Here is a 12,826-nt window from a genome sequence, read left to right as displayed (position 1 = left end):
CAATAATATCATTACAAGTATTAAAATTTGCATATGATTCTTCTGAATCTCAAGACTTCCCTCCTTCGCTCCGTGGGTTCTTTAAATAACTTTTTTTTTAAAAAAAAACCACCCCTGTATATTATAAGTCCATCTAATTTACCATCCTCCATTATATCCAAAATCTCTGTATCATTGTCAAGAGTTATTTAAAGCCTGCCAAAGAGTTCAAGTGTTTACAGTGGTCTTTCAAATGCAATATAAATTCGTTCCATTCCTTGTTGAAATTTTGATTCTCCTGATTTCTGATTTTCCCAGTTAATCTTGCCATCTCTGCATAGTCCAATAATTTCATCTGCCAGTCTGCCCTAGTAGGTATCTTGTCATCTTTCCAACTCTGGGCAAGTATCATCCTTGTGGTTGTTGTAGCGTACATAAACAGTCTTTTTAGTTCCTTCGGCATCTCTGCACCTATGATTCCTAACAAAAAGGCTTCTGGCTTTTTAACAAAAGTTATTTTAAACAGTGGCGTAGCGTGGGTTGTCAGCACCTGGGGCAAGGCAAGTAATTTGCACCCCCTAACCCGGGGCAAGGCAAGTAATTTGCGCCCCCCCCCCTCCGCTGCACTGTCCCTCCCTAGATAGTCCCTCGCTCTCTCTCCGCACCGCACGCCTGGCACCCTCCCCTCCACAGTGGGCGGCGACCCGGCGGCTCGGATTCGCACAGCCAGCACTGCAGTGAGAGAGAGTGAGTGAGCCAGGTAGGGGCAGAGAACTGCGAGTGCGAGCGCCCCCCCCCAGATGTTGCACCCGGTGCGGCTGGCCCCCCTGCACCCCCACGCTACGCCACTGATTTTAAACATTTCCCCCCAGTTCCTTATATATAATTTCCCAGAATTCCTTTATCACTTTACAGTTCCACCACATATGATAAAATATGCCGCTGTTGCTTATGTTTGTTTTCTTAATCACTTTTATTATTTATTCGCTTCCATTATTACTGCATTTCTATCCTCCCCAGAGCTGAAGGTGGCAGCTAGATCATTCTCACAACAACTATGTAAAGCAGATGAGGCTGAGAGACAGTGACTAGCCCAATATCACCCAGGGGGTTTCATACCTGAGTGGGGATGTGAACCTTGGTCTCCTCCATCTTCATCTAGCGCTCTAAACATCTAACGCTGTGAACAAAGGAGCTGCAGAAAGAAAGCAACTGACTATCTGGGTTTTTGGGGGTTTTTTATGCAGGAAAACGCATCCCTCATGACTGGAGCACTCCCTCTTGAGGCTGCTTGAGAAAGCACAACTTGAAAAATAGTGATAATTCCTTGTGAGAAGATGGGATATTTTGGTTACTTGACACCTTTTTGTCTCCCCCTGGTGGGAGCAAGAAAAGGAGAAAGGATTGGGGAGTTCTCTTGAGAACATTTGTTGTGATTTAAATTCTGGAAGGTCCTTTGAATAATCTCTGTAAACAATTCGTACAAAAAGAGAATGATATAATTATTTGTACTTTATTATTAAACAAATGGACAAATTTATGCGATAGGTTTCAATAGAACAAAATATGGAGAAGACAGTAGCAAAGGCGGGACTTTGTGCAGAAAATTTGCTTGCCTTACTGCCTGTGAAAAGGGTAGGGTTTATTTTACTTTATTTTAAGAATCATCTGACCAAGTAAATCCATTGTTGACTCCCAAACTGGGAGGGGTAGCTAATGCCACAGAAGACAGAATTGGGATTCAAGATGACCTTAACAGATTGAAGAACTGGGCCAAACTAACTAAATGAATTTCAATAGGAACAAATGTTAAATTTCTACACTTAGGCAGGAAAAACTAGCTGCACAAATATAAGATGGGGATACCTGGAATGCCGGTAATGAAAAGTACCGAGGGGTCTTAATAGACCACAAGCTTAACATGAATCAACACAGCAGCTAAAAAAGCTAATGCTATTCTAGGCTGTATCAACAGAAGTATAGTGACCCCGTTGTTCCCGTCCCTGCTCCTGCCAACCTAGCAGTTCGAAAACACGTCAAAGTGCAAGTAGGTAAATAGGTACCGCTCTGGCGGGATGGTAAACGGCGTTTCCGTGTGCTGCTCTGGTTCGCCGGAAGCGGCTTAGTCATGCTGGCCACATGACCCGGAAGCTGTACGCCGGCTTCCTCAGCCAGTAAAGTGAGATGAGCGCCGCAACCCCAGAGTCATGACTGGACCTAATGGTCAGGAGTCCCTTTACCTTTAATTGGCCTTGGTCAGACCACACCTGGAATACTGTGTCCAATTCTGGGCACCACAATCTAAGAAGGATGTTGACAAACTGGAACGTGTGCACAGAAGGGTGACGAAGACGATCAAGGGTCTCGAAACCAAGCCTTATGAGGAACAGTTGAGGGAGCTGGGTATGTTTAGCCTGGAAAGAAGGGAAGTGAGAGGAGATATGACAGCCACCTTCAAATATCCCAAAGACTGTCACATGGAAGAGGGGAAAAGCTTGTTTTCTCCTGTTCCAGAGGGCAGGATCTGAACCAGTGGCTTCAAGTTACCAGTAGGGAGATTCTGACTAAACATCAGGAGAAACTTCCGACAGTAAGAGCTGTTTGACAGTGGAAGGGTCTCTCTCGGGAAGTGGTGGACTCTCCTTCATCAAAGGTTTTTAAGCAGAGGTTGGATGGCCATCTGTCATGGATGCTTTAGCTGAGATTCCTGCGTTGCAGGGGGTTAGATTAGATGACCCTCGGGGTCCCTTCCAACTCTACAATTCTGTGCTAATGATAATAAGCACATTTATAAATTGCTACGCTGTGGTGTATTCAGTGGCTTAGCGTGGGTTGTCAGCACCCGGGGCAAGGCAAGTAATTTGCGCCCCCTAACCCGGGGCAAGGCAAGTAATTTGCACCCCCCGCCGCACTGTCCCTCCCCCAGATAGTCCCTCGCTCTCTCTCCGCACTGCACCGCACGCCTGGCACCCCCCCCTCCACAGTGGGCGGCGACCCGGCAGCTCGGATCGCATTCGCACAGCCAGCACTGCAGTGAGAGAGAGTGAGTGAGCCAGGTAGGGGCAGAGAGCTGCGAGTCCAAGCGCCCCCCCCAGATGTTGCGCCCGGTGCGGCCGGCCCCCCCTGCACCCCCCACGCTACGCCACTGGGTGTATTCAGTAAAAATGGAACAAAATATAGAAACACAGGCTCCAAATACAATAAAATCAAGTTAACAAACTTTTTTAAAAAAATCCCTACAAATGCCAGAAACAAGAAAACATCAGATATAAAACTGATTTTGCACAAATGACTAGCTTCCATTTCTAGGAAAGCTTTCCTAAACCAAATATGTCTTCAGTAGGTGCCAAAGCACCGTTATGCTCGGCCGCTGCCTGATTTTGGCTGGCAATTCATTCCAGAGAGCTGGAGCAGCAACACTAAAAGCCTCGATTCTCATACAGGCTAAGCCCCTGGGGCCATCCCTGTATCATCTACAAAGCCATTAAAGGCAGACACTTAAATTCCCTAACTGCATGCTTTCAAGGGAGGTGGGTAAGATGTTGATCCTGTCTTTCTGTCTCTGTCTCTGCAGTTGCAACGCTCAGCCAGGAACAGCCTATTTGGCCGAGGCAGCTCTTCAGCTCGCTCGCTTCCTTCAACCTCTCCAAGATCCGCGTCTGCTGACACGACCCGGAGGTGGTAAGGGAAGGGAACGGGGTGCCCAGTGCTCAGGGCGCGCCGGGGTGCAATTTGTAGGGGTTTCGTCCCTGGCTTTTGCAAGATGCGGGAACTGTCTCCCGGATTCTCTTCCATACTCCAGCCTGCTTCTCAGCCCCATCTTCTGGCAAAAGGAGTAAGGCACAGTTAAGGGAGGCGCTACAGAAGCCTTGGGACTTATTAGGGGGAAAGTGGAAGGTGCCGGAGGCTGGGATGATTTGTGCCGGCTTTGGGGCGGGGGAGACGAAAGCCACGCCCTCCCTGTTTCTCCGAAACGCTCAAACATCCCGGGTTGCCAAGCAGCCGCCTCACCCTTTGCGCAGCATGTAGATGATTTGAGGCGCACTTGATTAAATGATGGACTTCCGCTTGTCCTGTGACTAGAAAGAATGGTTTTCCCCTTGCCCTGCTCCTTTCCCAGGGAAAACTGGCTCTTTAGCTCTAAATTGGAACAAATTCATTGCTGGGGTTGGACTAGATGACCCTCGGGGTCCCTTCCAACTCTCCAAATCTATGTTTCTTTGAAAATGCAAATCCGTGGAAAACAAGCCAGGTGGGTGGGGTATAGTAGTAGTAGTAGTAAGTAAGTAATGTGGGCCAAGGAGGAAAGCTGGGACCTAGGTACAAACTGTTCTGGAAACATTTCCAGAAGCCATAATGATGCACTTTGCATCTCCATCTGCAGAAAAGCTGAACCACTGCTTTTCTAGATCCAGGCTTTAAATACTCTGCCGCTTCCAAAATGTGACTCTTCACCATTTATTTCTGTGTGCCTTGCTCTCCTTTCCCACTCTATCCTCCCGTCTCTTTATCTTCTCTCTTTCCCAGAGAGGCAGTTAAGACTAGAAATTGGCCTCCATGGATCCAGGGGGCTCGAGAACTATTATTTCCACTCAGATCGTGCCCCACAAGCTTTCTGAGACACCCATAGGTCCAGAGGGCTCTGGAGCAGGGCCTCCGACTCAGATTGTGACCCAACATCCTCAGATTTTCTCCAGCGTTGGGGCCAGTCCTTCTCTGCAGAGGCCACTGAAGAAATTTTATGCCGGGGAGCCGCTGGCACTGGGGGTAAGTGCAAACAAACAAACAGGAGCTGCAGTGTTTGAGTCCATCGTGTCTGCCCTGCACCAATAACTGTCTCTTTTAGGAGCTTTCTTCCCCAATCAGCTTGAGAGTGGTGCTTCTCATACAGAATCCAGGGCACCTTTGGGTTCCTCTGTAGTAAGATCAGAATGGTGAATTAGCTTGCAGCACTGCTGAGAATGTGTAAAACTGGATAGTGGACCATCCAGATTTTGCTGGACTGGAACTTCCATTATTCTGGCCATTGGTCATGCTGATGGGCGGATGGGTGTCGGAGTCCAGCAATGTCTGGAGGTCTGCAGGTTTCCCAGCCTTGACTTAATGGAAGGAAAGCATGTGCATCCTAACATGCAATGAGGACACTGCTAAGAGGTGGGCTTGCCCATTCATGAAAAGGAACATTTTGGCATCAGTAGGGGGAATAGACCTCTGGCTTAGGGAATGGAGCCAATTATTTTGACTCCTTATAAGTTTTAGGGTTCCGTAAAGGGGTGGGGTGAGAGTTGTGGGAACAGAGCTTGCAGAGTTATCTGTCTGTGGGGCAAAATACAGTGGTACCTCTGGTTACGAACGGGATCCGTTCCGGAGCCCCGTTTGCAACATGAGCAGAACACAACCCGCATCTGCGCAGGTTGCGATTCGCTGCTTCTGCGCATGCGTGTGTCGTCATTTTGAGCGTCTGCGCATGCGCGAGCGGTGATACCTGGAAGTAACCCTTTCTTGTACTTCTGGGTCACTGTGGGACACAACCCGAAAAGATTTAACCTGAAGCAATCGTAACAAGAGGTATGACTGTACTAAATTTGAAGGTCAGGGTGGAGCCCCATGAAAATATGCCTGTTCACCCAAGGGGTGAGAGAACAAGGGTGGAAGGCAAACAACATGGCTCTGCTCCTTTGCTTCCTTTGCCCAATATTCAGACTGTCAAATGCACAATCCTCAGTTTGGTTTCCAGTGTGTGCATTTTATTTATTTGGTTTTGTCTATGGTGGCATTGCCCACAGCGGCTGGGGCAACCCAGTCTGATGGGCAGGGTACAAGTAACAAATTATCATCATTTCCCATGAAACATCCCAAAGCGATGGATAATAAAATAATCAGAAAAACAGCAGCAGCAGCAGCAACAACAACAAAACATTTTATAGCAATTCCAAATGCAATACAGATACAGTGGTACCTCGGGTTACAAACGCTTCGGGTTACAGATGCTTCGGGTTACAGACTCTGCTAACCCGGAAGTAGTACCTTGGGTTAAGAACTTTGCTTCAGGATGAGAACAGAAATCACGTGGCGGCAGCGGGAGGCCCCATTAGCTAAAGTGGTACCTCAGTTTAAGAACAGTTTCAGGTTAAGAACAGACCTCCGGAATGAATTAAGTTCTTAACCAGAGGTACCACTGTAAAGGGTGTGGTGAGAATCTCATCCTAAAAGGTTTGTTGGAAAATGAAATTAAAAATTTAAAAAGGGAAATGAAGGTCCTCAGAAGCTCCTGAAAAGGCCCTAGGGATGGCGCCTGACTGATATTTAATGGGAGGAAGTTCCAAAGTGAAGTGCCGACACACTAAAGCTTTGATCTGTACATGATTTGGAAGATCTTCAGGTGTGATGGTACTTGCAGGAGCAGAATGCAGAATGCAGTGATTGCTTTGGTATATAATGGGCGGGGCAATCTTTTAGGTTTCCTGGTATCAGTACTTTGACCATAGCCAAGCAGCTAATATGCCACTGGGACAATGGGTGAGCAATTGTTTTGTGAGCAAAGGCTGAGATGAACACCCACATATCCACTGTGATAGGTAACAAAATGCATGAAACAGACCTCGGTTAAGGTGACCTGCTGCTAACATCCTGCTAAACCTGTACAGGATCTGAATCTGTTTTCTTGCAGCAAATCAGATCATTTTCAGAGGGGCAGTTGCATTAAAACTATTGCAGCAAAAACAAGAGTCTTGCGGCATTTGTAAGACACATTTATTACAGCACAAGACTTCCGTGGATTACACCCTATGCCATAAGAAAAGTGTTGAGCCTTGAAGGTTCCACTAGTCAAAAAATGTTTCCATATTTCAAAAGGGAAAATGTCACCCACCTCCCCACCCGCCTGCTGAAGTTTATCATCATTTAGGGAACTTGTCATGGGCAAATTATACTTATATAGTCAAGGATGAACAAGATCAGGGTAACATCATGTATAATTCTCTCTTTGCAGATCACTCAGATACTCATAGGCATCACGGGAATTGCTTTTGGGCTTGTGATGAATGTTGCGTCTAATGACTTCTTGCTTTATGCGGTCATAATGACCCCGTATTGGACAGGAATCCCGGTAATTCTTCATATTTGAGCCTAAGAGAAGTTTGGTAGGATTCACCTGTGCTCTGTCAAATAATTCCTGTGCTAGTGCTGTGTTTTGAAACCTGCCCTCTGCTCTGCGTTTACTGAATGGCTGCCCAAAGCAGGCAGGTCTAACTAAGGACATAGGAAGAGTGTGCTGGATCAGACCAAAAGCCTATCCAGTCCAGTGTCCTGTTTGCCACACAGGCCAACGAGATGCCTCTGAGAAGCTTGCAAGCAGGTCATGGAGGCAATAGCTGTTGAATACTTGAGTCCCAAACCATTAGGGCCCTAAGAACCAACGCTTCGAACTGTGCTTGGTCATTGAACTCAGCCACATTAGTAAAGAAACAATGATTTGAATGTGCTGTAAACATGCAACACCAGATGGTGCCAGAGAGCAGGACATATTTAAATGTGATTTTCCATAGTTCTACCCCCCTTAGTTATACAGTGGTACCTTGGGTTACATACACTTCAGGTTACAGACTCCGCTAACCCAGAAATAGTACCTTGGGTTAAGAACTTTGCTTCAGGATGAGAACAAAAATCGTGCTCCGGTGGCACGGCAGCGGGAGGAGGCCCCATTAGCTAAAGTGGTGCTTCAGGTTAAGAACAGTTTCAGGTTAAGAACGGACCTCCGGAACGAATTAAGTACTTAACCCAAGGTACCACTGTAATGATCTAATTTCTGACTTATTTATAGCTTCCCCCTCCCCCCGTGTGTAGATCCACCCCAATATCCACCAATAATCCAGCATCAGAACATTCTCTTAGAACAGCTGAAGTTTCTGCCAGGCTTTCACAAGCAGCCCAGTGTACATTGCATTGCAGTAGTTACCAGAGAGCATGGAAACAGTTGTTTTGTTGAACACAGACCCCTGATCTGAATGGAAAAATCTCCTGATTTGAGTGGATCTGTTCACCCAAACAGGTCTCCCGGATTGAATGGCCTTTGTACAAGGGATGTCAGGTTGAGTATTAGTGATTTTCATTTGAAGAAAGTCAGATGATGCCCAATCTAACAGTCCTCGGATCAGAGGCGGAGCTAGCTGCTCTGGTACCCGGGGGCGGGGATGTAACCCCCCCCCCCCGGATGACATCCCGGGCCAACTGCACCCACCGCACCCCCCTTCCTCCGCCACTGCGTCTGATTATGATCTAGTGGACAGAACCAGACAGTCGGTCCATTTGAGATTCGTTCATTGCCCCTTATTTCTCTCTGTCTCTCCGTCTGTCTCTTGCAGTACCTCATTTCAGGATCCCTGTCTGTGGCAGCTGCTAGCAACCCCAAGAAGCCGCTGGTGACTAACCTCTTATGGGATTGTGTGATGTGAGGAGTCTGATGAAAAAGAGAGAGAGAATTTGTGACTTGTGTTGCTTGCCGTTTAAGGCCACTCCTAGACTTGGGGTTCTGAGGCTGCCTTGTAAAATGCAGTTCATTGCTTAGAGGTTGCTATCTTAATGGGGCCTGGCAACTGGGGTGGGCCAAAGAGACATGTTGGAGTGATACAGGTCAAGGATGGGGAATCTGTGTCTCTCCCCCCACCCCCATGTTGCTGGACTTTAACTGCTATCAGCCCCAGCCACTCATCAGGAGTGATGAGTGTTGTATTGAGTGACAACATATTATCCTCCCCCACCGTGACATACATAACATCCAGAGGTTGTTCCAGATAAAGACTCGTGTTCATGCATATGTAAATAGGCTGGCTATATAAAAAAAGCAGTTTAATGGGTTCAGATGCCAAAAGATCTCCCCCAAGTTTTTATAAGCCAGGAACCAGAGGGATCTTCTTTGAAAACCTCCTGGCACACACAAAGAACAGGCCTGGGTTAAATACCTTAAGGCTTGGGTTACCAACCTTTTTGGGCCCTGGGGGCACATTTGAAAATCCAAGAAATTGTCATGAACACCACAAAGTACCCATTTCACAGAAACGCTGGTGATGCTCAGAATACTGGCCCTAAACAACAACGACAACAATTTCATTATTTAGACCCCGCCTATCTGGTTGGGTTTCCCCAGCCACCCTGGGTGGCTTACAGCATGTCTAAAAACACAATATTAACATCAAGCATTAAAATCCTCCCGATACAGCGTTGCCTTTAGATGTCTTCTAAAAGTTGTGTAATCATTTATCTCCTTGGCATCTGAAGGGAGGGTGTTACACATGGAGGGTGCCACTACTGAGAAGGCCCTGAACAACAGCCAATGTACGTATGCCCTGCAAACAAATAAAACAGTGAGTGCAGGGGGGATCAGGCAGCCCTGTTCCACCCCCCAGTGAACAATAGGCCAAATAACCTAACTGTAAAAAAAATACAATCTGGAAAGGACAGGTGTCTTGAGGGCACAGTGGGGACCTCATCTTGAAGGTTGTTCTTAAAGGGGCTCATTCTCATCAGGGTCTTTGCCCAGACACACAATGGTTTTTCTTCTCCATCTGTAGGTGAAGAGCATGCTGGGATTGAATGTGGTGAGTGCCATAGCTGCTGGTCTTGGGATTATCATCCTTTCTTCATCTTTGGCTATTTCAGGCCTGGGGTTTCATGCCAGGTATTGGTGCAGGAACCTTGATACCCAATTGGCTCGTAGGTGTTACGAAACCAAAGTCATCCCTGAGGTGAGGACATGTCCTGGCAAGATGCTGATGCTGATGCTGATGAAAATAAAATAAATAAAATATTGATACCACACCCATCTGTCTGGGTTTCCCCAGCCACTCTGGGAGGCTCCCAACAGAATGTCAAAAATGAGATAAATCATCAAATATTAAAAACTTCAGAACCACTTGCAGGCTATTTGTGCCCTGAAAGAAAGGTGCAGGGGGCTGGAGTGGAACACCAAGCATTCAATATGGTGTTTCTAGTACAAAAACTCACAGGAACATGGCCGAGGAGCAAGTGGGGGATCAATGGAAGCTGGTCCATTAAGTGGAACAAAGCACTGGCCCATCAGCCTGACTTTGCCCTCAGCCAGACTCCACCTGCCTGCCTCCTTATTTACATAGATATATGTGGTAAAGAAGAGCAATTCCTTACGATCAGGACATATCTTTCATTCACAGAACATACTGTCTGGAATGATGGCTGTTCACCTGGCATTCACCATCCTCGAATTCTGCATCTCCATCTCCACTGCTGCCTTTGGGTGCAAGACGGTGTGCTTGAAAACCCACACAGAAACGGTAACATTTGAAAGGGAGTGGAGTTTGGCAAGCCAAGCAAACGAGTGGGGATTCTGGAGGTGGGATTGCTTGCTCTCCTGTCTCGTAAGGGGTAGGGGTTGTTGTCCAAATAGTAGTCCACATCAGGGTTGCAATTCTTCATCTGGGATGCTCATAGAATTTATGCTTAGCTTCGCACTGCCAGCTTGCCACTGTGGAGAAGCTAGCATTTAACCAGAAATTAATGACTTTATTTTCAGAACTGTGGAACTTAATTCCTCCCACCTGTACTCTAGTACGTGTGTCTATTTGCACGCATTTTGGAAATGACAAGCGCTCAGTTAAAATGAAGGCATTTAAGATTGCACTTCCCAGTTCCTCATTATAGGGGAAATAATATTTGAACCAAACCTCTGAGAGAATGACTCCTCTGCAGGCAGCTTTCTAGGCTGTTGCCATTCTGGGCAATCAGTTTATTGTCGGGCTTGAACAGCTCCACATGCAGAGCTTTGCAAATCTTCATGATCAGCTGATCGTCCAAGCAGGCAAGAATGGGTCATCAGACATTTTGACATCATGCCATTGACTGGTGGGTTACCTCGCTCACCTGTCAAACTTTGCCCAGTGGGGTGGGAGAGATAAGGATGCAGTTTGTCACCCCTTTTTTAGCTCATAAAGCTGCTTAGATAAGACTGATGGTGTGTGAGTAATGCTTTAAAAAAATGTTGAGGCCAGAAGTGAGGTTCAACAACATTTCTGGTGTTCAGAGGTGGGATGCCCTCCCTAGTCCCTTGCCTCTCCCCATGAATAGCAAAAATTATGGAAAACTGCACAATACTATGCAAAACCTAAGAAATTGTGCAACATCATCATTCAGAATTTAGACCTTTTAGGGGGCAAAATGGCAGAGTCCATAGTCTGGATACCAGCTCTGAGATTTTCACATGATGTCAAATATGATATTCAGGGCTGGCGGGTGACAGTGAGATATTGGAGGACATAGCTATTTGTCATGCTTCAGGGAATCAGCTTCCTCTCCACCTTGGCAGTAGATAAGCAGAACAAAGGAAAAGGAGTCTTCTTACCAGTTAGAAACTTTAATAATCACAGTGAGAGAACAAAAATCCCATCTCCTAGAAATGGCGGTGCTCCCAATTAAGGATCCCACCCCCTTTCATCCCTATTAAACCACGTCACTTCTACTTCTTGTAATCTGATCTTGCACCCTCTGTGCTTTGTGTGCTTTCTGCTCTGCCACTTTCTTAGCTCTTCTTGACCTTGGGCTGAGCGGAGGAATGCTTTCCAGAGACAGTGAATCTGTTAACTCTCTCCCCCCCCCCAGTGTTTCTTCTCCTAGCTCTTCCCCATGCAGTATTTCCCAGCTTCTGCCTTCTGAACTATGTCCCTCTGCAAACCACTGTTCCAAATCTATACTGTCCTCCTGCTCTTGGGAAGATTCAGGATCTGGATCAGGAGCAGGGGGATGTTTCCACCATTTCTCCTCAGTGCAGCCCTCCTCAACACAGTCCCTGACACCTTTTGGGCTACGTAGCCTGCCCCTGCCCCTACTAAGCAGCCCTGTTATCCTCAGATAGTTTGCCAAACTCTGCCCCTTTATTCACAAGTTGAGCAGCAGACCGACACCCTCCCAGGCTGATTTTCTTCCTTTCCTCAGGTTGTGGTGGTTTACCAGAACACAATTCTGGACAGTGCTAATGCTGTCAATCTCCCAGCTTCTGGCAAGGATGCAGAGAACACCTGAATTGTCGCTTCCTCCATGCAATGGTCCTGGAGTCCTGCCTCAAAATCAAGAGCAGAAAGATTCAGACTTCTTCATCCATATGTACATATATTCCAAACAGGCTTCTTAACAGATCTCCAATGAAAAGGATAACCTGCCCAAGACAACGTATACCATGAACTAAGATAAATAGGCACGGAGAACCCTGATGACAATGGGGAATGGCCTTGAGCTAGCAGAACTTTAAAATTTTGGATCAAAATCTAAACTTGGGTGTGATATATGACATGCCTAAAGCCCAACTAGGGATGAATGGGAATCTTTAAAAATAAATTCATATCTACCAAAAGGATCTAGGCAAAAGTGGTTTTCTGTTTTGCAAGCTGTCTGGAACCCTTAGCAATTGACTTTTGATAGTGCTAATTACTGACATTACTAATCTGAAAATGGGAATTAAGAGGAATATACATAGTGTTACCTGGACACTACTGCTATATTTTATAAAGTCTCAATCACAATTTCAGTGAGACACTTGGGCACGTTTCTTCTTCCAAATTCCATTGCAGGGAGGTGTTTCTTGAGGGTCACTATTGTTGAGAAGCCTTGCTAACAAACTGCTAACAAACCTATGACCCCAGTAAATTTGCTAATATGTCATTGCTGTCATCTCTTCTTTCTTTATGTTTGATACTAAAAAAACAACCCTGTAGATTTGACGGAGAGGATTTATTTCTGTATATGATTTTATTTATCCACTCAAATATTGTGAATAACTTGCACATCATATCTTACTATATAATAAAATTGGAAGGTGTCACCA

At 46.2% G+C, this 12,826-nt stretch overlaps 1 protein-coding gene across 1 annotated transcript; it reads left to right on the top strand.

The window, feature by feature from the left end:
• Window positions 1-3,218: 3,218 nt before the first annotated feature.
• Window positions 3,219-12,826, top strand: LOC310684633 (membrane-spanning 4-domains subfamily A member 4A-like). The gene is made up of 7 exons (XM_083456049.1): window positions 3,219-3,660; window positions 4,507-4,746; window positions 6,971-7,087; window positions 8,343-8,399; window positions 9,549-9,722; window positions 10,167-10,286; window positions 11,941-12,826. The coding sequence occupies exons 2-7, from the start codon at window positions 4,537-4,539 to the stop codon at window positions 12,025-12,027; spliced, it is 765 nt and encodes a 254-aa protein (XP_083312175.1). The 5' UTR covers window positions 3,219-3,660; window positions 4,507-4,536; the 3' UTR covers window positions 12,028-12,826.

Source organism: Podarcis tiliguerta, assembly GCF_965153285.1.
Source record: "Podarcis tiliguerta genome assembly, chromosome: 8".
NCBI lineage: Eukaryota > Metazoa > Chordata > Lepidosauria > Squamata > Lacertidae > Podarcis > Podarcis tiliguerta.
The sequence above is the reverse complement of the archived record's forward strand: the minus strand, read 5'-3'. Positions and strand labels throughout refer to the sequence as shown.